Source organism: Carassius carassius, chromosome 20 (genome assembly GCF_963082965.1).
Source record: "Carassius carassius chromosome 20, fCarCar2.1, whole genome shotgun sequence".
NCBI classification, from domain to species: domain Eukaryota; kingdom Metazoa; phylum Chordata; class Actinopteri; order Cypriniformes; family Cyprinidae; genus Carassius; species Carassius carassius.
This window is the reverse complement of record NC_081774.1, coordinates 15,053,762-15,079,941: the sequence shown is the minus strand read 5'-3', so window position 1 is coordinate 15,079,941 and position 26,180 is coordinate 15,053,762. Positions and strand designations below refer to the sequence as shown.

At 39.7% G+C, this 26,180-nt stretch overlaps 2 protein-coding genes across 2 annotated transcripts in view; both read left to right on the top strand.

Moving 5' to 3' along the window:
* cdh12a (cadherin 12, type 2a (N-cadherin 2)) overlaps positions 1-26,180 on the top strand; it is a 358,772-nt gene that overhangs the window by 141,898 nt on the left and 190,694 nt on the right. The gene's annotated exons all lie outside the window — the stretch shown is intronic.
* The window catches only part of LOC132096452 (cadherin-18-like), a 52,805-nt gene that overhangs the window by 11,296 nt on the left and 15,329 nt on the right, over positions 1-26,180 (top strand). The window contains exons 3-9 of the mRNA XM_059501817.1: positions 4,448-4,742; positions 9,309-9,428; positions 20,712-20,879; positions 21,169-21,356; positions 21,490-21,743; positions 22,563-22,699; positions 24,025-24,146. Of these exons, the coding sequence (XP_059357800.1) occupies positions 4,448-4,742; positions 9,309-9,428; positions 20,712-20,879; positions 21,169-21,356; positions 21,490-21,743; positions 22,563-22,699; positions 24,025-24,146 (1,284 nt within the window). The remainder of the gene's footprint in view (positions 1-4,447; positions 4,743-9,308; positions 9,429-20,711; positions 20,880-21,168; positions 21,357-21,489; positions 21,744-22,562; positions 22,700-24,024; positions 24,147-26,180) is intronic.

The following is a 26,180-nucleotide window of genomic DNA, read 5'->3' as shown; positions in this document are numbered from 1 at the left end:
TGAATGAAGCGTAGACGAGTGTGGGTGTATGTATGTGTTTGACAAGGTGTGCAAACACTCAGTGGTCACCATTATAATTTAATTGGAGGATGTATTTCGAGCCGGATCAGACTGCTTAGCATGCAAGATGTGCAACACACCCAGTTTGTTTCGAATGGTTAATGACTTTCCATTGTGCTCAAGTGTTTGCTTTCATTCATAATCCTATTAATCGCATTTGATGCATTTGTATTTTCTAGGCTGGCTGCTTTCAGATTTGAGTCTATATCTGTCTGGCAGGTTTCTCAAAGCTTTTCATTTGTGTGGTAATGTTGTGCAGGGGAACAGCGTCATACCTTCCGCTGGACGAGTCAATGCATTCTATCTCCCACTCATCTGCCTCCCCTTTATGTGACTTTTTTCACACAGGATGTTGAATCTTAAAATCCTTTTTAATCCCAGTGAGCATTCTAAACATGCCCATCGATTTTTCTTTTACCACAATGCCCTATTTTAAACATTTAATTTCATATCTTTCTTATGAATTTCACCTTTAAGATTATAATAATATTTTTTTCTTCTTCTTTTTAATAACATTAATTTTGTTTTCAAACTAATTTATTGTCCTTTATAATAATAATAATAATAATAATAATAATAATAATAATAATAATAATAATAATAATAATAATAATAATGACTTTATATAAATAACAATTTTGTATTTATTTTTACCCATTTTACTTTGTAAATGCAAAATATTTCGAAGTGACAGGTTATTTACCTAGAAAAAAAAAAATGCTATACGGCGATTTGACTAGTGATTTGCTTGACTAACCAATAGCCTCCTTGGCCTAAGTGACATCAGAAGAAAGAAAAGTTGTTTTAGATTACAAAACCAAGCTTTCTTTCTTTTTTCTATCTTTTTTTTTTTTTTTTCTAGGAGTAACATGAACTAATCATTAACAATAAGACTAGGACTAGGCAAATAGTATATAGAGCCAGTTTAGTTGTATTATAAGATCTTCACAATTTTCTCCTCACAGCATTAGGGCATTTCCTAACAAATATTTATTTAATTTATCCTCGGTTAAAGGTGTTCTTTAGTAATAGATAAATGCATGATACAAATACTTTATCCATCTCTTAGGGAAACCTGAACATATTGAATGGTGCTTCCATAAATATCTAAGGCAAATTCAAAAAAAGGGGTCACTCTTTTCTAAAGTACAATATAGGAGGATTCTTCAATCTTTCATAATGCTGGATGCTTCAGGTGAACATGAGGATACAGAGCAGAATGGAAGTGGTGGGTATGAGCATCCTTAAATAGTGGCACTGGTTTGGGTTTCTGGCTTAGCTGTGTGGATAAGAGCGTATTTTTGGTATGGTTTAATACTGTATGTGCCCTGCTGCATTGCAGCTGTAACCAGGCTTATACTGAAAGTTTTGTGGGTAATGAAACGGCACCAGAAATAGTGTTGTTTCAGGCCCGCCTGCCATATATATCTGTGAAGGTGAATGTCCCTGTTAGCCAGGGGGAAAAGGTTTGGAAGGTGAACGTCATTCTGACTAATTGCTCACTTCGGTGGGATTACACTGGCTGCCAAGAATTATGGGAACACAGTGGGAAAAAAAGAAAGCTGCTTGAATAGCAACCAAGCAACATGCCAAGTAATGTTGTTGTTTTTTTTCTCCTTTTTTATTTACACCAGGGGCTGTGCTCTGCCAATTCCTTTTTTTTTGGGGGGGGGGGGTGGTTGGGGGTCAGACTGATTGCCTTAAGGCCACATTAGTGATCATTAGCAACTGAAATGGCAGCATTTATTGTTGGATAACTGGCCTGGAAATAACTGCGTTTCTCAGTTTCAGGTGATGGTCACATCCAGCTTCCTGTCATCGAAGCTTTATGCTGTTTTGTATGCATATTTTTCTGTGGTTTGTGTCGCTGTATTTGCATGAGCATATTGTGTTACTAATGAAGTATGTGTCAGCAGATTTGACACACTGAAAGATGTCATGAACAGAAGCTATCCTTCATGATGCACCTCTGTAAACATATGGGTCAATTAAATACTACAAAAGTGTCCATGCTAAAGAAAAGGAAAAATCTTGTTTGAAAGTTTTTGAAAATGTTTTCTATAGCTTTCAGTTTTTATTTTTGGTTTCAAATGTCTCTTGGTTTTTAATGTCTCTAAAATGGCATGTGATGTAACCAATGGGTAAAAAGTAATCATTATTTGGACTATTTGAAAATCTGGAATCTGAGGGTGCAAAAAAAAAAATTATATATATATATATATATATATATATAAAGAGAGAGAGAGAGAGAGAGAGAGAAGTTCTTAGCAATGCATATTACTAATCAAAAATTATGTTTTGATATATTTATGGTAGGAAATTTACAAAATATATTTATGCAACATGATAATTTCTTAATACTAATCATTTTTGGCATAAAATAAAAATCTTTAATTTTGACATATAAAAAATATATTGTTGGCTATTGTTACAAATATCCCCGTGCATATGTATAGTGTACAGAATAATTATTTAAAAAATAATTAATGAATTCATTAATTCATTAGTAAATAAATAAAATTAAAATTAAAAAGTATTTTCTGACTACAACAGCAAGCTTTTTTTTCTTTTCATTTTTTCTTAACAACATGCACCAATTCACAATACGACCGGGACTAGACAGTAAAGAGTGCATTTAGTTGCGAAGGCCTTGTAGCATCTTTATAGCCATCTTGGTTTATGTGTGAATAATTATGTGTGAATAATTTTGGGGGAGGTGCTCCACATGCCATTTTCAAATCTGGTATGACCTTGCTTTGTAGTAAAAAAGGTGCAGGGGATTCTCTCTATGATCTTTTTATTTTTTTCTGCATGTTTGCACCACATGATTTTATTGGCGAAAAAAGAAATTCTAATATTGTACTCATGCTTGGGATTATTGATATGTTAAGATAGAATAAGAAGTCAGACATATGGAAAAGTCAACAGACCAAGGGCTGTAACTTATTTTGCTAGTGCGTAAATAAATAAATAAGTAAAAAGGGTTCTTTGAAGGATCAGCATAATAGCTGTAGACTGCATATTTGCTTATGCAAATTCTAAATACTTGTTTGGATATTTATATTTGGCATCACAGAAAATTCTTACCTTGAGGCAGTAAAACTAATATTCTTTTACAGAATCTCTTATTGCATAACTAATATGAATGTGCTGGGATTAAGCCATGTTTATTAGGAGGTATCCTTTCACCCCTGTGATGCATGTGTATTTCACATGAAACTCAATTTGGTTCTGGTTGGGAGCCACAGGCTTTAGAGTCATAATGTCATAGTGTAGTGTATAATTTCTGCCATGTCTGCCATGCTCTTTTTACCCATTAGTTAAAAAAAATGTCATGAAAGAGTTATATTTACATTCCAATGGAGAAAAAATGAGTAATATCACAGGTATATATTTAGACCTCTTTTAGTATGTGGAAATTGTGGGTGAACGACAGTCATTTCCTCTAAAAAGTATTTCCTCAGAACTAATTGGGGACCAAAATCTGAAAGCACTAGGGAAAATGTTTATTATTTGTTTTATTGGACATTTTTTTTATCACCATAATGAAAAGTTTAAGTGAAAAACATAAAATAAAATAACATCTACCAAAGTTTGTCAAACTTGATGATCCCTAGCATGATTTGAGATTTCAAAGAGCAACTTGTGCTTCAGTGGAAGCAAGAGCATCTGTCTTTTTGTACAAAGTCACACGATCAGTATCACTAAATTGTTATTTTGTATGATATGTGTTCCTGTGTTGTGTACTGTGGCCTTTTTTTTTCTTACTATGTTTTATGTCATGTTGTGGTTGTATTTCTGAGCCTAAGACAAATTTCCCCCGGGGACAATAAAGTATACCTATACAGAATTGAATTGAGAATGCTTTTAAAATTTAAGGTTAAGTTCCTGAATGTGAAGAGAATTTGAAATTAGTTCTTTAGAGAGGACATTGCTGTTCTGAATGTAAGCAAGTATAATTCCAATTAATTGAAATTAAAAGAAAAACTGTGATTTTTAACCAAAAGCAAAGTTCAATTTGAACATTGTTCAAAATGGTTGGATGAATGAATGAAATGTAAAATATGCATTTAGTTATATATAGTTAGTTTCTTCTCGTAATTACAGTTCAACTGAAATTCTTACTAATCAGTTAAAAGGAAGACTGTTCTTCAATTCAGAATTTTGCACAATTCTCTAGCTAGATTTTCAGTGTGGTTTCAAGGGTTTGAATCTTACTGTCTCTCTTTCTAAAATACTGTGCAAATAATTTGCATTTCGGAATAGCAAAATGTGTCAGAATAAATAATTATATGGTTTTAACACCATAGAACATTTGCATTTGGTTTAAAGCTATATAGCAGTGCTGCAAAAATAAAACTTCTTTTCTTTTCTTTGTCACTTTCAGTTACACTCAAACTCAGACAAAGGTGATGGCTCCGTTCAATATCTACTCTCTGGAGAAGGTGCCGGTACCATATTCACAATCAATGAGTTAACGGGAGATATTCATGCAAAGAAAAGCCTGGACAGAGAAAAGAAGAGCCATTATGTCCTCCACGCTCGGGCTGTCGACCGCTTCACCAACAGAGCTGTGGAACCTGAGTCCGAATTCATCATCAAGGTCCAGGATGTGAACGACAACGCCCCTAAATTCCCAGATGGCCCCTTTTCAGCCTCCGTGCCTGAGATGGCAGACATCGGTGAGCCAAGAGTCAGGACCTCCGGGCTCTGAGGGGGTGTCTGGGGCTGTGCTCGGGAAACAGAGGAACATTTTGTCAGTAAAGCATAGGTTTTATTAGCTGGAACATCAGTTTCAGACCGCAGAGTCCCATTGCATATCTGAGCCTTTCTGGCTTGGACTCGAGCTCATCTCAAGCTGCTGGTTGGCTGTGGTGGATTTATAGCAGGATTTATTAAAGCTATTGTTTCTTATATAAAGCCTCTCAAGAGGATATTGTCTGTTGTAGAAAAAGTGATATCAGGAGTTATGTCAAAAATGAACCAATATCTCACATAAAAACCTCTCACATGGGGTGCAGATATTTTGAAGTGCTTCCAAATGAATGCAGCATTCGATAAACAAAAAACAGCTGTGTTTACCTCTTTTTACACCTGTATCTCAATTTAAAATGTCAGTGTTTTATAGATCTGTGCTATCCACCCTAATACACAAGTAATCCACATGCAGAGCTTGCAGTCTGCATCGATGGCAGTGCACATCAACCCTGTGGTAAATGGACCGTCAGGAAAGTGCTAATTGTCCGCAGAGTTCTTCCTTCCTATCCAAATCAATTGGCTGGACTCAAGCCAAAGAGCTGTGAAATTATCATTCCTCACAACCTGTCAGCACAATGTTCCCCTCTGGGCACAGTTAGGGTAAGGGCAGGGTTTATTTCTCACTTTTAGCCTTGAATCGCTCTCCTTCACTGCTTTTATTTGCTCTCATGCTCTCAATGAGACTTTGGTTTAATTTATAAACTAATCAACATCTGAAGTAGATCAAAACCTTTCATCAGAGTTGTTCTAAAACCTAAAACCTAAATGCATTCTTGTCTTAGGACAACTCTGATGAACTTTTTTGATCCTCTTCAAATGACACTGCGTCCTCTAGGGTTCACTATGGGGAATGCCTCGTCGTGGCCCGTGTCTGAAGCATACATTGAAAAAGCACCAACAAGTTGGCCGACGACAGCCCCTGACATCACTACCAGTTTGACTATAGATAATTAGACGCCGGGAGGACATGTCATTCACTTCTTTGTCTGAAGCTTGTGTCCGAAGCATGGCAGGAAGCTAGAGGAGGCAGTGTCTGTTTCCCTACTCAGGGAACCATGGTTATATTCGCAACCTGGGATGTTCCCTTTCAAGGGAACTTCGAACTGCATCCTGTAAAGGTCGCTATGGGGAACAGTATACCCATGCCGCCATGCTGAGGGGAGTGCAGGCAAGAATCATGGCAAGCACTAAGTACAAACTCTTCCATTTACATGGGAGTTGCCCCTGGGACATTAGACAGCTATTCGTGACATTATCCCTTATGGCCAAAGGCCTAGGCTACATACCCAACTTACCTGTAAAGGCCTCGACCCAGGGTAGAGCTCAAGGCTTGGAATCAAGAAAGATTCCTTTAAAGGGATACGGCAAAGAGTCTAGCATTTAATACTAAGTCTTGCTTGTCACACAGGGGCTACCACTTGCTCTTGCATAAGCCTGCTGAAGGAACTGTCTCAACAGATCCCAAGTAACACCATGTTTAGATAGGTATCCAAGGATACATAGGTGTAGTTGCGCCCAAGATGAACAGGGCTTTTACCAACTCAAGAAAGGGCATGAAGCAACCACACAAAGCCCTCACCATATAGGATTTTAGAAAGAATGCAGAGCACTAGCATGCAAACTTGCCACAGTGTGGATTTTAGAAAGTGCGCAAAGACTTCACATGCACACTTACCATAACACGGATTTTTTAAATACTGTTCTGGGGGGGGGGGGGGGGTCTCTTATAGCACTATGAAAGAAAAGCTCAGAGATGGAATGGGGCATCCCAAAACAATATGTTTGAGAGTCATCAACTCGATCTATAGTAATAATGCTGGAGCGCTCTGGGGGAAAACAGAGAACTCAATCTCACGGGAGAGAAGAATTCAGAATTCAAGTAGAGAGTAGCACACTCATAGCCAACCCTTTTTGGTAAAGGGGAGCGCTGCTAAACTACTACGAGAATCAAATAGTCCTTCATGTTGAGAGAAGCAATGCTTGCAGTGCATTAATAAAGACACACTGGCTAAGTGGAGCCTAAGGAACCAAGGTCTAACCAACTCAAAGAAAGGGAACAAAGCTGAGTGCGTAACCCTTACAGGATTTAAGAAAGTGTGCAAGTCTTGCGTGCACACTTACCACCACTCAAGGAGTTACTCCCTTTAGTCCGGACCATCAGTAAGGCGGTACTTTGAACCATAGAACCAACCAAAATTATCATAGGTCCAGCATAGGAGACTGTTATGCAAGCTGGTGGTTACAGGGGAATTAGGAAGGGGAGGATAAGGGCAGATGTAAAAACCCCCAAAGGGAACGAGTAGATACTCAAGTATCAATAGACCTGCCCATGGCGGAGGCGGCCTGCTTGTTAGCACGGAGAGAGAGATCTGTTGTGCAGTGCAGCTCAGCTACCTGATCTGGGGAAAGGCCCTCACCTTTATCCAGATCTTTCAGCAGGTCAGCCTGATATGCTTGAAGCACCGCCATCATGTGCAATGAAGCCACAGCCTGACCTGCTGCTGCGTATGCCTTGCCATTTAAGCGAGATCCTGAAGGGGCTTAGACGGCAAGGAGGGAGATTTAAGAGACTCCCACACAGAGAGTTAGCTAGCCAGCATATCTTCTACAGGGGGCATCCTCTCATAGCTACTTTGCACATTGCCTCGATGTTGGCATAACTCGTATGCTGAAATCGATGGATGCGAGAAGAAAACGGCCTCTTCCATTTCTTTTCGATCTCTGTAAGGAGATCAGGCAGAAATGGAAGGCTTACCTGAGCTGGAGGGCTATGGTCCATGACAAGTCCAACTTTGCCATGGTACGATCCATAACCTCCAGTAGCTCTACATACGCAGGGCAGGAGGATTGAGAAAGCTCAGCCTCAGCTTCCTTCGCAATCCTCGGACATCTCCTGCTCTTCCTGGGCCGAACCCAGCAGAGCACTAGCCACTGTATTGGAAAGTGTTAAAGATATAACATCATCCTCCAGAGGCTCTCTCTTGTCCACCGCCAACAAGCGCGAAAGGGAAAGTCCCTCTCTAAACTCCTCAGCCAGATCCACCTGTGATCCCCACCTTTAATCTGCTGGAAGCAGATGGATGCCCCTCTTTCCTCGAAAAGAGAGACAAACTAGCTTTTTAAATGAAAAACGTTCACAATGCACACAGATTGCTGCCTCACAGACATCACATGCATGCTTTTCACCAAAACAAACAACGCAAAGATTGTGTGTCATTGGGTTTCAAATAATGATGGCACAGATGCACACACACTGTCTAAACGCTTTGCTTTTAGACAGTGGTAGTCGATAGAGAGAGAAAGATCGGTCTTACCACGTTCAGATGTACACTTCAAACAGAACAGTCAGTGAAGACGAAGAAGAGAATGAAGTGTTCTTCCGGCGCCGGTAGTGACGACAGGGGCTGTCGCGGGGCTGTTGATGTTTTTTCAATGTATGCTTCAGACATGGGTCATGACAAGGCATTCCCCATAGTGACCCCTAGAGGATGCAGTTAGACGTTCCCATGAAAGGGAACTGTAATATTTTTAACTTGAACTATTATTAACCATTGTTATTAAATTTAAACTTGAAATATTATTAGACTTACACAAATATATATATTACAATTTTATAAAAAAAATTGATACATTTTCAAAAAGCCATTTTTCCAGTATTTTATTCATTTATTAAGCTTAAATCATTGTTCAAACTCTTAATATTTAACAGTTGTTTTGCTTGATATTTTTGTGGAGACTGTGATAAATTGTTCAAAAATAAGAAAATATGTACAGTATGATCTAGAATATAAATTTTACTTGATATATCAGATAATAAATAAAAGCAGATTATTAAGCTTCACTTTAATTATATTCGCTTCACAGGCATGCCTTTGCATTATATTTTTAGATATGTTCATTAGAACTATTGCTTTGTTTTATGTTAAATAATCAGCTTCTCTTTTTTTTGCCTAGTGTGTGTTGGAATTTGTTATCCTCAAGTTATTATTTGTGCCCTTCTGAATGAGACATTCTGCTTCGGGTACAGAACAAATACCAGCAGTGAGCTGGCGAGCTCTCTGACTCCACTTTATCAAGCTGTGATGAATTAATCACTAGAAATACAGATAGAGCCTTATAAGCTGGTTGACGGCCTCTGGCCTTTCAAGAGAGGCTATTCTAGAGCCTGGTGCCTTCAATCTGTTGTGTTTGTGTTCTTAAACTGCGAATGTGTCTCAAGTTAGGGCAGCGTTATCGCCACCATCCAAGCCCCACAGACTTCGTAATAGCATTAGATGCTTTAAGGCTTGAAGGAGAGAGGCTCATGACAGGTGAATTCAACTCCGTACAGGTCAAGGAGGCATGCGATGAATCACTTGAATTAGCAAGCAGCATATGAGTACTGCCTCTGTCGAAACATGCTTGTGGCATGCATTAATGAGGATGAATGCAAATCTGAGCATGTGAATAATTTTAGCAGTTTAACTTGGATATTTTTTATGTCCACGCAGGAACGTCGGTATTCCAGATCACTGCCACAGACGCCGACGATCCCACCTACGGAAACAGCGCCAAGATCGTCTACAGCATTCTCCAAGGGCAGCCTTTCTTTGCCGTTGACCCCAAAACTGGTACGCAAAGAACTCGCTTTCTACAAATAACCAGTTTTATGGACATTTTGAGATGCCTTCGACTGTAGAAGGCTGCACTTGAATATTTTCTGATTGTTCCTGTGAGCTTGTGCGAAGTCACCAGCGGGTGAGTCATTCCACAATAATAGGCTGTAGGAAACACAGATACATTTTCTCTGTAAAACAGCTTTCAGGCTCACAAAGGAACTCCAGATTTATTGCTCTACCCTATGTGGAGAATAATTGATGCATTCTCACATTGTTGAGGGCCTTTCATACATGTTGTTTCCACCTTTGAAGTGATGTTGAGGGGGAAAACCTCTCCCGACCAGTACCAAAATGTGTCTTTTGTCACAGGGACTTCAGTTAAACATTAAATGAATATGTATGCTCTTTCAAACGGAACTCGGACTCGGGCATCTACATTGAAATTCCAATAAATCATGCGGGAAATGTGGGAAATATCATTCTCAATTGGATCTCAGAAATAAATCAATAAACCTGCATTGAGGGCGATGAATATGGATGGTTTTCTTTGGAGACTTACATGGTACACTCAATTACTCGCACAAAGCCAGGGTGGATAAACAAATCATTTTCATAATATCAACACATGATTGAAACGTTGAGAGTGCGGCACCTTAGACCCAGACTACACTGTTCCGTGTAGGCTTGAAAACGCCCGAACTGTGGCCTACTTGTTGTGATGTACTGCTCCCTTACCTTGTCTATCCTAATTTAATGTCTTCCTTCCTCCCTTGTTTTTTCATTCTGTGCTTAGTAGCCTTTTGGTTCAATTTCCACAGTGGTGGTGTTTGTTTATGTCAAGTTGAATGTGCCTGGGGGGTGTTTGTCCCAGTTTGAAAGCGCCAACCTGCAGAGTGTTTATCCCATGATAGAGCCTATTTGGTGCCGGATGAATTTGCTTGGCTTATATGCGTTTGAGTGTGCCAGGGTGCTGTGTGTAGATGCACAAACATCTACATCAGCAGTGTATGAGGTAAAATGGTGAATAGCATCTGTTCCAGCTGTTAGTGTGAGCTTTGTTTTTTAGGCGAAACGCCCTGTCAGCAACAGCATGAGCTGCTGACCCAAGAGATTCAGCTTAGTACCAATACGTACTTCCATCCCTCAGATATCGGCCACAAAACTGAGCCAATTTACACAGAATTGCTTCATGGGTACTCCACTGTGCATTTATTTATTATGTGTAATTGCTAATTCAGTCTCCCTCCCACTGGGACCCATGGGATTGTTGCCATCCTCCACTGAAGCAACAGATCTCTGATGGCGGTTTGTCTTTTATTGCTGTCTTTGGGGATAAAACTATGAGATTGGATAGACTGTAAACCCTCCTTGGTCACTCTTTCAACTCTTTTCTCATCTCTAATCCCCTGTTTGTGGCTATCATGAAGGTTTTGATGGGATTAAGAAGCCATATTATAATGTTCACATCAGGGGTTATTATCATAGGGCGCTGGTTTAATGTTGCAATCTTGCATATCGGTGTTGCTTGCTCATTTTGTCAGGAAGTCCTTATACCCTTAGCACTGAGAGTAGTGTGTGTGCATGTTTGAATCACTCTCAAATATTCCAATACTCCAGGTCTAGAGAGCCTCTTTTGCTGTTGGAGAGAGATAAAGATTTGACGGAGGCTTGTCTCTTCTGCTTTGAGCATCACAGCTGTAAAAGTTTTCACATTTTCAGTTTATCCATAGATATACAGTAGTTTATTTATTTTAATTAATTAATAAATATATTTATTTATTTATTTTGTACAGGTTACATTATATAAATCTGCTCCAACCATTTGCTCAGGAAATAGGGAATAAGATGAGGATGAAGGAAAGGCTGGAATGCAGAACAGCTTGAGTCTGCCATGTGAACTGCACATGAGATGTTTATATGTTAATGTTTACTATGAAATGAGTACCAGCTGACAAGATATTGTACAACCAGGCCCCAGTTCACCAACATGGGCAACAAAGGGCTGTTTGCTTTATATGAGACAGAAAGGAAATTATAATAGAGCATGCTTGATAAATTGTGAAGCCTTTACTTTATGTACAACAGACACTCTACTACTGAAAAATGTAGTCAAGTTAGTAGTGTTGCTACTATTAGTTATTTTCTGCCCTACATTTTTCTTTTTTGATAATCCCATTGAAGCATCAGCAAAAGAATACCTATATCAATACTATTAAAGTTACTGGAGCACTTTTACATTAATTTAGTATTGTTGTTTTTTTAGAGCACTTTTTTTTGTTCAATTTTATTTATATATTTATTTTTTAGTGTAAAATTATTAGAGATTGTTCTTTTTATTTTAGTCTAATCTAGTAATTTGTAGAATATGATATTTGTAGTATAATGTGGTTTAATATAGCATAGTGGAATAATTGTTTTTCTTCCTACAATTACAAATACGCAAGCTATTTTCACCCATCCGCCTTTATGTAAAGTACAATAACTTGCATCATTGTGTCTAATCATCTTATCTGAGAATTACCTCAACTGCACCTTGTGTAGTAGTTAGTGCGCCCCATTTACCGGTGGGTGATGCTTAACCAGCGTGATGTTTTACACTTTCACTATAAGGTTGACTGTCTGTTGTTCCATAGGAAATCAAACTCTCAGTACATAGAACAGGGCTTACCAAGTTCTGCATCAGTGTCTGGTCCTGTTTGCTTTATTTACTTTCTGTCTCTGCTGTGTGGCTACTAGCTGAATACTAAGAGCCTGTTTAACATGAACATTTTGCTTTTTTCGTTGTGTTGTCTGCTGAAATCCCCTGTCTTGGCAGGTGTTGTCTGCTCTCAATAGGCTGGGTGCAATCTCTATGACATTCTCTGGGGCCGAACACTGGCATGTGTTTATTTGTTGTGGCGGATTGAGGTATCTGTTAGCATATTTTTTTCTCTCTCCCATTGGTTGTGTCCATTTAAAAAGAAAACATTACATGTTCGAATATTTAAACTTTCCATCTCACACTTTCACATATGACATGAAATTGAAATTCTCTGCTAGTCATTCCCTTACAGGTCCTCTGTGCTCCTTGTAGGTACTGTGTGTGTATTTATATTAAGACAATCAGACAGAAATATTTATACTGCCCATATATTTTATATCATTTTTATCTAGTTATATGACAGATAAAAACATGAAACATGTATAGTTACAGAGATGCAGACATTTACTGTTTTCTACTCATCTTCCTTCCTATATAATATTACATTTATGTATACAGGTTTTCACCAGACAAAAGACAAAAAAAAACACCATATGAAATGAACCACAGTTATATATCATCAGCAGATGTGGAAAGTAACGAATTACATTTACTCGCGTTACTGTAATTGAGTAGCTTTTTTTGTGTACTAATACTTTTTAAAGTAATTTTTAAAATCTGTAATTTTACTTTTACATAAGTATATTTTGTTTAAAGTATTGCACTTCGCTACATTTTAAAACACATTAATTACTGAGTAAATAAATAAATAAATCGCTCCCTGGAAACTACGTCAGTAAATAATGGGCAGGAGGGCAAACTGGCGCTAAAATCACAAGAAAGATGCAGACGGTCAAAACAGGCGTTAGTGGTGCAGACACCGCTGAAAACGAAACCCCGTCATATTCTGAAGTTGAACTCGAAGGAAATGAAGTGAACCCCTGGCCATATGTATGCTCTATTATGCAGTGTAAGCTGTACTTGCCTAGGAAGACCAAACTAGCAGCTTATAAAATCTCGACAAGACATCAACCCTTCGCAAGAATGTAGAGGTAAGCTATAATTGCATCGTTGCATTGGTGGTTAAAATGAAGCTTTGACATTTTAGCACGAGGTTTTGCACAAATTACCCAAACAAAAAAGTGGTGAGGAGTGTGCTATATATATCATCTGCGATAATATCATGTTTTTTGTTTTAATGATGTGCGCGCGCATTTATAGTGCGTTCTTTCACTGTGTGATTCAGTCTCCTAAAATGCATTTAGAATGATCACAAAATTGAAGATATAGGGGCAGAAAATTCACATATTTATATAATTTCATATATTAAATCAAAATCACACAAAGAAGGCCGTCTTTTCCTCCAAAAATCATCATGAATATATACATACATATATATAACAGTTCAGTAAACAAGTTAATTAAGAGACTTGCGTTCAGACACCATATTGACTTTTTTAGCTCTATTTCTACAACAGAAAATAATTCCAAACACATCCACCAAAGCACAGTTTTGCGTCTCTGAGCAACGTGACAGTGTTTCGTTCCTGAATGAATCAACCGTTTAAATGATTCGGTTCAATCGCAATGACTCACTTATTAACAGTGACTTGCTGACACATACTGGCCATTTTAATTTCACATTTAAAGTATCTTTTGATTTTTTTTTAAATAATTAATTTCTTATCATTTCAAATGAGTATTCAACATTTTATGTCTTGTATATCAAGACATTATTCATGCATTTGTAACTGCAGGTTAAATGCATTCTTGTCCTGCACTAAACAGTGTAATACATCTAAATGCCACTTCCAATGAATCTTCTGCATTTCCTCTGCATTGAAAGATGAGTTTGTTGATACTGATTTGCCTGGTAACAGCCCAAATGTTTTATTATTCTAAATAACTGATTCCTTTAATTAAAAACAACTAGTTTGAGATTAATAGACCTATCCCAGGGGTGTCAAACTCAGTTCCTGGAGGGCCGTAGCCCTGCAGAGTTTAGTTCTAACCCTGCTCCAGCACACATATCATGTAGTTTTCAAATAAACCTAAATGATTAGATTAGCTGGATCAGGTGTGTTTAATTACGGTTAAATCTAAACTGTGCATGACTGTGGCCCTCCAGGAACTGAGTTTGACACCCTTGGCCTGTCCCATTTTTGACTCCCTCCCACTGTTAAAATGTAACTAAGTAATTTTTACTCTGAGTAAATTTTAAATGAGCTACTTTTTACTTTTACTTGAGTTGATTTTTAGACTGGTACTTTTACTTGTACTTAAGTAAAATTTCATTAATGTAATGTTACTTTTACTTGAGTAGAATATTTTTGTACTCTTTCCATCTGATGATTCTTCAGATCATCAGGTTACATCATTTAAAAACATCAATAAAAGAATGGGATATGTCCCACGTTAATAGCTTGGCTTGATAATGCACACTTTTCTTTGATTTCTGGATGGCTGATTACCTTGAGTGTGAAAACATCAAGGCATTTCATATTTTTTTTTATTAAACTGACAAGAAGTATCCTCTATATCACCTATTCTTAACCATAGGGCCGCGGCCCACACTTGGGCCGTGAGCGCCACCTGGAGGGCCGCAAAAAACTTTACGTTTTTCACCTGTGGGCCGCGAGGGCCGTGGGTCCACCAGAATGACCACTGTTATCCATGAGACAGTTACAATACACCATCCCACCACTAGTGGCAGTAATGCCTCAGTTAGTTGTTTAACAAGCGCTAATAAGCAGAAGAAGACACTCAGTCAACCGTAGCCTGTAGCAAAAGTTACGCCTGTTTCACCCCTGATTTCCAATGCACACGTCTGCGGCGCGGCGCGTTACAGCTACGATGCGACTACCGGAGCTGATCGCAGCCACTCTAGTCTATGCTTGTGTTTACACCAGACGCTCTGTGGCACTTTTCAAAAGCGTCCCAGAAACTGCTCTCCGCACCGCTTCACTAAAGATAGGAGCCTGGTCTATTTCTGATGCACCTCGCGTCCAAACCGCACAGAAAATACAAAATAGAAGTAAAAAATCATGTGCATTTCAAAATAAACACCCTGTGCAGACTCCCAATCATATTTCCCATTACTATATTCATGGTAGGAGGCCAGAAATAGATGACAAGAGGTTCATCCTTAAAGTTGAAAAACGTCTCTAGGTTACGTATGTAACCCTAGTTCCTCGAGGGAACGAGACGCTGCGTCAAATGCGCTTTGGGGAACGCGCCCAGCGTGAGCGACTCTGAATATCGTGAGTAATCAGTCCAATAGAAGAGAGTGACGTCACAGGCGGGGTGACGTAAGCGACCAGGAAGATATAAAAGCACGTGCCGCGCAGCTGGCGTCAGCTTCGAGTACCAGCAGGCGCCAGCAGGGGTGCCGGGGGTATGGCTCCGAGACGCAGCGTCTCGTTCCCTCGAGGAACTAGGGTTACATACGTAACCTAGAGACGTTCCTCTTCAGGAACTCGAGCTGCGTTAAATACGCTTTGGGGAATGAGTACCAACGCCGCCAGACTACCAAACCCCTGCCTAGTGTGTATCCGAAGAGCACAGCTTAGGACAGGAGGACAGGAGGACAGAAGCGCCTGGAGTGACTGGCATATCTAGGCCATAGAATTTAACAAACGTGGAGGGCGTGGACCACCCCGCAGCATTGCAGATGTCCAGCATGGATACACCTGCTAGGAAGGCCTTGGAAGCCGCCATACCCCGAGTAGAGTGAGCCTTGGCTCCCGACAGTGGGGGACGACAAGAGGACTCATAGGTGGCATTGATAGCCTCGACTATCCAACGACTAAAGTCTGCTTAGAAGCAGGAAAGCCCCTCTTGGGGGGACCGTAGCATACAAGCAATTGGTCAGTTTTTCTCCACAGGGCAGCTCTGTGGACGTATGCGTCCAGCGCTCGAACTGGACACATACAATTTAGCTTTGCTTGGTCGGGCTCCCGAAAGGGAGGAGGACAGAAGGCCTGCAGCACTACAGGTAGTGGTGTAATGGAGGGAACCTTAGGAACATATCCCGATCAAGGGTATATGAATGCTTTGGTCATGCCAGGTGCAAACTCAAGATAAGTGGGGGCCACAGAGAGGGCCTGAATATCTCCTACTCTCCACAGAGAGGTGATAGCCAACAGAAAGGAGGTTTTAAGTGTAAGGTGTCTGTCTGAAATATCTTGAATGGGTTCAAACGGGGGTTTGCACATTGCCTCTAACACCACAACCAAGTCCCACGGGGAATACGGGACCGTACTGGAGGTCTCAGCCTCAGTGCACGGCAGAGGAAACGTGTAACTAGGGGGTGTCTTCCCAGAGACTGGCCATCGAGAAGGGTGTGGTAGGCCACAATGGCCGCCACATAAACCTTCAGCGTGGAGTGGGTCAACCCTGCAGAGAGCCTCACCTGTAGAAACTCCAGAACTGTACAAATGGGCAGTTTGCTGGGTCTAGCTGGCGGTCTCTGCACCATTAGGTGAAGAGTTTCCATCTCAGGGCGTACAGTTTCCTCGTTGAGGGAGCTCTGGATTGGAGGAGGGTCTCAACAACTTCAGTAGAGAGACCAGCTGCTAACAGTTGTGCCCTCTCAGGGGCCACACCCACAGCTTCCACAACTCTGGGTGAGGGTGAATTATCGTGCCCTGCGCCTGTGAGAGTAGGTCTGCCCTGATCGGTATCTCCCACGGAGAGCCATCGAGGAGCGAGACCAGGTCTGCGAACCATACTCGGCCCGGCCAGCACGGGGCTACTAATAACAGATGGACCCGTCCCGGCGTACTCTCGCAAGAACTCCCGGGAGCAGAGCAATAGGGGGAAAGGCGTACAGACGAAGCCTCGGCCAAGTCTGTACCATAGCGTCCAGTCCCAGAGGAGCTGGATGAACTAGAGAGAACCAAAGGGGACATTGTGATGGCTCTTGAATCGCAGAAAGGTCTACTTGAGCCCTGCCAAATACTTTCCATATCTGCTTCACCACCTCTGGGTGAAGCCTCCATTCCCCGGGCCTCGGCCCCAGCCTCGACAGTATGTCTGCTCCCACATTTAGTTTCCCAGGAATATATACTGCTCTTAATGAGAGGAGTTTGCTCTGGGACCACACAAGGATCTGGTGCGCCAGCTTGTACAAAGGGAGCGAACGCAGACCTCCCTGGTGGTTGATGTAAGAGACCACCGATGTGTTGTCTGTGCGCACCAACACATGGTGACCCCTTAGGTCTGGGAGGAAGTGCTTCAGTGCACGATAAACTGCTAGGATTTCTAGACAATTTCTAGACCTGGCCTTCTAGAGGTGGCTGACTCGCACGCAGGAAGCGTTCAGCTCGCTGCGGTTCAGTCGTTTTTTCGGCGGGCCACTCAATACTTAATTTGGCCAACGCGCGAGTAACCACCTCCAAGAGCTCCTCATATTGCGGCGAATGGGGTGGCAAATCCCTATCGACCGACTCCACATCGACCTCCTCGGAGGAAGAGAGGCAGTGCGTCGATCCCTCTCCCTGGGTGGAAGGAACCGCAGAGTGCGCTTCCGACTCCAGGGATTGGGCGCCGGATCTGGCGGAAGTGGAAGGAGATAGGGACTGGGCCGTCTCCATTCCCTCCACCAAATCCAATTGCGAACCCCACGAGTGCAGCTGCCGTTCTGCCTCAGCAGAAGCGGGACCAGCACAGCGGGGAACGCTGGCGAAAGCCCCCTCCTCGAAGAGGGCCCTCCGGGAACGAAGCAGCCGCACCGACATTCGCTCACAATGTGGACAGTCGGCCCCCTCGAGAGCCGACTCAGCGTGCTTCGCTCCCAGGCAAACCACGCATAAGCTGTGTGTATCCCCACCCGTTATATATCGCAGGCAGGGAGGAACACACAACCTATAACATGATTTGGAATCGCCTTCGCTATGCTTTGATTTCGCATTGCTCTTCGGCATGTCTAGGAGCTCTAACTGGACAGACAACAGTAAATAAGACTCACAAGACAAACAAGTGACATTCACACACAGAGCGCTTGCTGAAAGATGCGAAGCTGATGCCAGCTGCGCGGCACGTGCTTTTATAGCTTCCTGGTCGCTTACGTCACCCCGCCTGTGACGTCACACTCTTCCATTGGACTGATTACACACGATATTCAGAGTCGCTCACGCTGGGCGCGTTCCCCAAAGCGCATTTGACGCAGCTCGAGTTCCTAAAGAGGAACCTCACATTATTATATGACACCTCCGATCCTTTTTACAAGGACAATTAAAAAAGGGAAGTGGTGTGGAGTTTAATTGCAGTAGTTGCATGACTGGAATAAACATAATTAAACCGGACAATTTAGCCAACCATGTTAGAACACAAAGAAATCAAGAAAAACAGTGTTGGACCATAGATTGTTGTTTTTATTTTTTACATGATTTTAAATATAAAATAATGAACAAATGTTGTGTTTGTGGACTAAACAGCCATGGATCAGTAGCGGACTGCAAACGCGTCCTGTGTGAAAGCTCAATGAGTCCGTGCTTCTTCTGCACCACATACAAAACGCACATGGACTGCATACGCACTGCAGACGGGGTAGCCTATGTGTGAAACAGGCGGAGACATTTTTAAAGTGGAAAAGTAGAGACCAAATCGTATCGCGGCCATGGCCACAGACATACAGCATCAGTTGCTAGAAAGAATAAAAAGCAGCCCATTTTTTTATTTTGCAAATTATAAAGCTATATTTTTTTCATTTACACTTTATTTCAATTTTCATTTACAACTTATTTAATTTGAAAAATATTATTTTGAATTTAAGCAAAACATTTTATTGTTTTTATTTTATTTAATTTTAGTTATATTATTATTTTTTTTTTTCTTAGTAAAATCTTTTAATTTTGTTCTTGATGCAGATTGATTTGTTCCCTGAAATGATGCTATTGATTTCCAGTGTTTTTAAACATCCCATGTTGGTGCATTGGAGCCTTGGTATATCATGTCAGTTGGTGCTCATTTCTCAGAAACATTACCATGGGATCTCAAGGCGTAAAGGGGCACAAATACAAGTTCACATGGCAAATGCAAGCTGTTCTGCTTTCCAGCCTTTCCTTCATCCCTGTCTTATCCCCTATCTCCTGAGGGAATGTTTGGAGCAGATGGCAGCCTTTGCTTTAGAGTTGTGGAGTATGCAGGAGATGATCACCAGCATGCTTTGTGCAAGAGTGTGTGCGCACATCTGGAAAGGAAGGTTCATGCTACAGGCTTAAAGCACAGAAGAACAGTACATAGAGGTGACAGGTCAGCCCTCACCTGCTGGTGTGTTGTCAAGCTCGAAAAGAACCTGTACCAGGTCAGAACTGGGGCAAAGCAGAGGATAACCACTCGCTATGAGCTCACCTCCTCAATAACTAGGGGTCATAGATCTGCAGTGTACACATGATATTCTAGACACGCATCTTTCCTGTGAAGGGTGGCTCTTATTGCTGGAAATGCCATCAAATGGCTAGCGGTTTGATTTCAAGCAATGGTTCTCTTGAAAATTCATTTTTTACCCTCAATCTTGTCTTTTGAAAACCCATTTAACTTTCTATCTTCTATGGAAAACAAAAGGAGATGATTTTCTTTTGCATAAAGTGAAACTGAATGCTGACAATGGCTATCAAGCAAGATTTTCTGTGAATACTGACTTCATATGAGTCTGGACCTCACACAGAGATATACTGCAATATGGCTTCATAAGACTTAAAATATTGTCCATGAGCTCTGTAGACTTCTTTTATTTTGCTTTTATGGTGCCTTTTCCTTTGTAGGAGCATCATAACTCTAGTCATTAATTTTCCATGGACAAAAGTATATGAAGAATTTGCTTTATATGAATTGTACAGTAACTTTCAAGAGATGTTCATCCATTTTAGGAGGATTTCCATAACATTTTTTGACAAAAATAAATGTTTATTTCTTTAAAGCCAGCTTATAGATCAATAAACGAAAACGCTTTGAATATGTGTTACATGCAATACCATTTGCGGTAGTTATAACTTTGGTCACTTTATTTTAAGGTCCAATTCTTGCTATTAACAAACCGTTAACTGTGATTTTTGCCTCAATAAACTCCTGTTTTGCTGCATATTAATAGTTTGTAAGGTAGTTGCTAGGTTTAGTTATTGGGCAGGATCAAGGATGTAGAATATGACCTTGAAGAATATGAGTTTTAAAAGTGCTAATAAACAGCTAATATTTTAATAATAGGCATGCTAATAAGCAACTAGTGAGAACTGGTCCCTATCCTAATTGTTTCCATGACGTTTTTTTAATTATGTCTTTAAGTCTTATATTCTCACCAAGGCTAACTTTTACTTTTGATAAATTATGTTTATCGGGCTTTTGCAGTTCTACAAACTTTTGTTTCCACTTCATGTGGAGAGTTTAAGACCTCCCTAATATTTGTCTTCTATGGAAATGTGGGCTGTTTTAATATTTGTACTTGAAAAATATAATTTGCAGAAAATGGTAAAACACTTTTGAACGTCCAATATTGGAATATGGGTTATGTAGGTCAGCGAGAACTATATTTATTCTTTCTGATCTCTGGATCACAGGTGTCATCAGGACAGCTTTGCCGAACATGGACAGAGAAACTAGAGAGATGTACTCTGTCATCATCCAAGCCAAAGACATGGCCGGCTCTGTCGGGGGTCTGTCTGGATCCACGACAGTCAACATCTCACTGACCGACGTCAATGACAATCCACCACGATTCCCTCAAAGTACGAGTCCCTGCTTCTCTTGGTCTGGATTTTAGGCACACCCCTTCTACAGAAACCATCTAATCCTTAAATCCCTTTGAATGTACTGTGAATTTATCCCAAATGGCTGAATTCGTTTAAGCTTTATTTTGTGAAAGTAAACAACTTTTATTGAGCTTGTGCAGGTTTATCCCAACTAAACCCTGCAAATTAGTTGAGCGCTACCAACACTTTTCAATATTTGCATCAAAAGATTTTTAATGTTTATTAAAATCGCATCTATTCTGTTTGTTTTTATCTTTCACTTCAGAGAACTATCAGCTGTACGTGCCAGAATCTGCTCAGGTAGGGAAAGCAGTTGGTAAAATCAAAGCAAACGATGAAGATCTTGGCGTAAATGCTGAGATGACATACAGAATTACCAATGAAGAAGGAGCTGCCATGTTTTCCATTTCTACAGACAGTGACAAGAGAGAAGGAGTCATCTCCCTCAGAAAGGTCTGAACTAGATGTTCCCACAAAACCAATGGGATCAAACTAATGTCTGCTCATTCATCCATGCCCTGTCTTTTCCCAGGCTAAAATGTATTTTCTGCTTCTCCCTTGATCTTTTTACTGATGTCCTTTATAGCCTCTGGACTACGAGAAGAAGAAGGCTTACTCCTTGAATATAGAAGGTGTCAACACCCATCTGGATCCTCGTTTTTCTTACCTGGGTCCTTTCAAAGACACCACCACACTTAAGCTTATCATTGGGGATGTTGATGAAGCTCCGGTGTTTACAATGGACTACTATATCATGGATGTGTATGAAAATGCTCCAGCTGGGACAGAGGTTGGCATGGTAACTGCTCAAGACCCAGACAGCACAAGAAGCAAAGTCAGGCAAGTTTTTCTAAAGAGAATTATACTGTTAGATGTGGTTTTGAGGTAAAAAAAAAAAGAGGATGCAGAATTGCAATTCAAAGTTGAGGAAGTGTATATTCTCCCATAGCAAACTGTGGTAATAGCAAAATCGGTTTAGTCTTATTTATAATAGCTTAATAATAAGTTAAAGAAGATTTATCTACTTTCGAGGTAAAGGAGAAATCATATGAATATTGATATTGTTCCATGCTTAGTTTTCTTACAATTTGCATACACTGCATTGCACCTGAAGTTGTGGTGGCCACTGAGACCAAATGCAGAAACAGTCGAGCATAGAGTCTATTTATATAAGTGTCATTTTTTTCCCCCACAGCAAAGTCTGGCAAGAAAATGCTATCTTGAAAAAGCCTTATCTGAAAGTTATGAATAAAACGTTTCAAAAGCCTTGAAGTTTAAAGGTTTATATCATGTATCCAAGAAATGTACGAGTTTTATTCTGCAGCTACTTAAACACATTCATAAATACTTTTCATTGTTTAGGTTAAGCATCTTAACAAAATGTCTTGAAGTGAGGTCTAAACAGAAATTAATCGTAAGTTGTAGGTGACAGGAGATTAATAACTGAGTAATCAAATGTAAGAAATATAGTCATAAGGTTTCATAGACATAAGGAGTCTGCTTTTGTAATCAATTGTTAACATGAAATCATATATTTCAGCATTCAATTTTAATGTCTATTAAAGCATACTGTATACTCTTCATATGTGCTTCTGGAATAACTGTCAACATATTTTGAATGTTATCTTTGAGTAGAACTTGTCGACATTGCAATTTTAGGTATTCCATCGAACAAATTGCAGATGGTGAGGCACTTTTTACCATCGATGTTGACAGTGGACTCATTACAACCACCAAGAGTCTAGACCGAGAGGAGGTAGCCTGGCACAACATCACAGTGATGGCTGCAGAGATTGGTATGTACGATTCTGAGTCCTGAATTCTGTCTGTATTCACTGATAGATATATATATATATACAGGGAACCATTTTACTAATGATATCTTTATATTGAATCAAGCATTCTTCTTAAGCCATGGACTGGGAACACCTTGTCCAGAAGGAATAATTGGCCTTGAAGTCTAAATCATTGATACTGACCAAAACAAATTTCTCCTTGAAGAAGGAGTGTTGCATTGTTGGATTGATGCTGAGGATGCTGTTGGCATGCTGATGTGGCTATGAAGGTGGACCGGGTCAATAAATTTTTCTTCTCTTTTTCTATATTTATTTATTTATTTATTTATTTTTAACCGATGCTTATCTAAGCAATTATCTTTCCTCTACACTTTTCTTCACAGTGGTCTTCAGCTAATGGGCTGAAACTGCCCTCTATAAATGCTTTCTGATAGTGGGCTGATAATGTTAGGTCATTGTAGTTAATCTCAGTTTCATCATACTGAACGTCGTCCCTCGCACATGATTCCAAAATTGGTGTAATGTTTCCCACACTGACTTTAAATTCCCATCATGCTTCAATGAATCCCATGAGAGCAGCATGAATCATATGTATCTCACTTTAAGGTTATAAACATGGTAAATGTAAAAAAAAAAAAAAAAAAATTGTATGGAAAGCAAAGGATCAGCTTGCCCCTGTGTCACAAGATTAAGACCACATCAATATTCCAGGGGCTGTTTTTGTTTTGTTTTTGTTTTTTAACAAACCAACAGAATTCACCTTTTTTATTTCATATAAGTCACATGAAACTTGGACATTTGTGTTTGTTTGTTTGTTTGTTTTCATATGTATTCATAATAAAAAAATAGTTTTCAAAAGTTATTTTATCCTATTTACAAAGAAAATGAAATAAATATATGATTACAGTTATTAAAACTGTGTCAGTGAAAAGCTTCTCATGATATCCATGGCAGTAATTTGATCAGATTAGTATAAAAGTGTAAAAATATGATTTAACTGTGCATATTTAGGATATATACAAATAACTGTGAAAGTAAATTACCATTGGACAAATAAACTTGGACATTACTATTGGACAAATAAACTAGTGAGAGTATTAAATGTTCACATAGTTAATTAAGTGCCCCAAAGTTGGCATTTGAATTGTGCATAAAGAATTTAAGGATATCTTTGTCTTGTACATAAAACACAGTACACGTGTTATGCCAATATGTCATGATTTCAGTCATTTGAAATCACTCATACATTGATCATTCATTGTTTTTTTTGGCAGTTATTAAATAGAAAACATCCATGATTTAATGTTTGTCATCTTTTTTTCCAGACAATCCAAATCTGGTGAGCTATGTACCAGTCACAGTCCAGGTCTTGGATGTCAATGACAATGCCCCCTATATTGTCACAGACAGCGCTCTGGTTGTGTGTGAAGGCTCCAAGACAGGCCAGGTTAGTTATCTCTTCTCAGTCTTTTCCTCAGTGTGTCCCTATCATTCTTTTTCGACCTGTCGGCCTTTTCTCCTTCCCTATTTCTGCACCATTTTTGTTTTCTCAAACCATCTTTTTTTCATGGTTTAATTCCATCTTTCTTTTCACACGTATGTCTGAACACACACACTCCCACATGCACTAATGTCATGGACACATGCATAAATGAAAAACACATACGCTGCCTTTATGATATGTCTGAAACCATCAAGGATGGATTTATCTGTGGCTCGACAGACTTTGGAGGCTCTTAAACCTATAAATAATTCAGCATGTACCAATGTATTCACCAGCAGATAGCAGTCAGCATCAAGCGCACTAGGAATGGCTCACAGGAAATGTTAATCGTTGCACGTTGAAATCTAGGTTCATGTGCAGCAATGCACAGCAGTGCTGCGGCATAGCTTTTATAGCTTTACCCTTGAATGAGATTACAATTTAAGCAGTTAGACACACACAATTCACACACATTGGGCGACAATACATTTTTTTTAATTAAATATCAAGGGTCCTCTTTGAACATTTGTGCCCGCTGTGCTGGTGGTTAACCATAAAGTGTACTTAAAGGGATAGGTCACAATTCCGTAATCATTTACTCACCCCAATATTGTTCCAAAACAAAGATAGTTTTGGGATTGTACTGTACAGTATATCTTCACACGACTTGAACTAAACAGCTTTATATGGATTCATTTTACAAAGTATTAATGACCTTTTTGGTTCTTCTAAGGGTCTATTCACACCTGTCTTGTTTGGTTCGATTGAAACGAACTCTGGTTAATTTCCCCCTTTAGTGCAGAACTTTTTGGCATGTATGAAAACAACAATAGCACTCTGGTGCGCACCAAACAACCAAATGAACTCTGGTATGGTTCATATAAGCTGTGAATATGATCCGACCTCCATCCGACCCAATTGCAGAAAGCACAGCGCCTTTTGAGTTAACAGGCTCCCGTAGCTGGAGTTGCCTTACGGGAAAGTGTTGTGTTTGCTACATTTGCTAGCCACTGAAAAATGTTTAGTTGTGTTTCGACAAGGAGCACCAAAGAGACACGCTGCCTCATTGACATTTGGGCAAATTCCTATATATCACAGCTATTGGAGAAGACACATAAAAATCATGTTGATTGTGGGGGGGGGGGGGGGGGCACAGTTAGCTTACACTTGTGAAAGCCTGCAATTGCTTTCCTATGAACGCTGTTTTTTTTTAAATTTCACTTTCGCTTTTATTATACTTAATCATTATTCTGCACAGTACCATTGTCAGTATGCCTTGGTATACCATGGTATGTCAACAATCCTTGTTACAACATCGTATAGATGACATTGTCTCATCTGATCATAAGTGTATTCATATTGCGTTTGTAGCTGATAACAGAAAATCAGTAAAATAATAACAATTGCACTACGAAGAATCTCCATGATTAGCCTGTTTTCAAGCTTCCTGTTTTTCCCTGCTCGAGAATTTCTGTCCAATGAATGGATGACCTTAGCACACGTGGTTTTGTTTACAATTTCTGGTTCACTTACAAAAAGGGCAGTGTGAAAGCAAACCGCACCAAAAAAAAAAGAAAATCAACATTGTATTTGGTCCGGACCAAAGCAAGTGAACTAGCAGACTTTTCCTGGTGTGAATACACCCTGAGTTTTAGTTATCTTGACTTTCAATGGAGGGATAAAAGATATAAACACCTCTTAGATATTTAAAAAAATATCTTGTGTTTCAAAGATTAATCAAAGTGTTGTGGGTTTGGAACAACGCAAAAAATGAGTGCAGAATTTTCATCTCTTTAGATAAAGGTATGGTAAATTATTCAGCCTGAATGAAAGTGTGTGGTTAATGTACATAGTTGTTGTTTTTTTTGTTGTTGTTTTTTTCGGACCTCTGCTTAATTAAAGGCTGCTTTTTAATTATTTTCAGGCTTCATTCAAGACCAGTGAATGATTTAATGTATAAGGTTGAGGTGCATTAATTAGCAAAGAAATTGTCTTTCA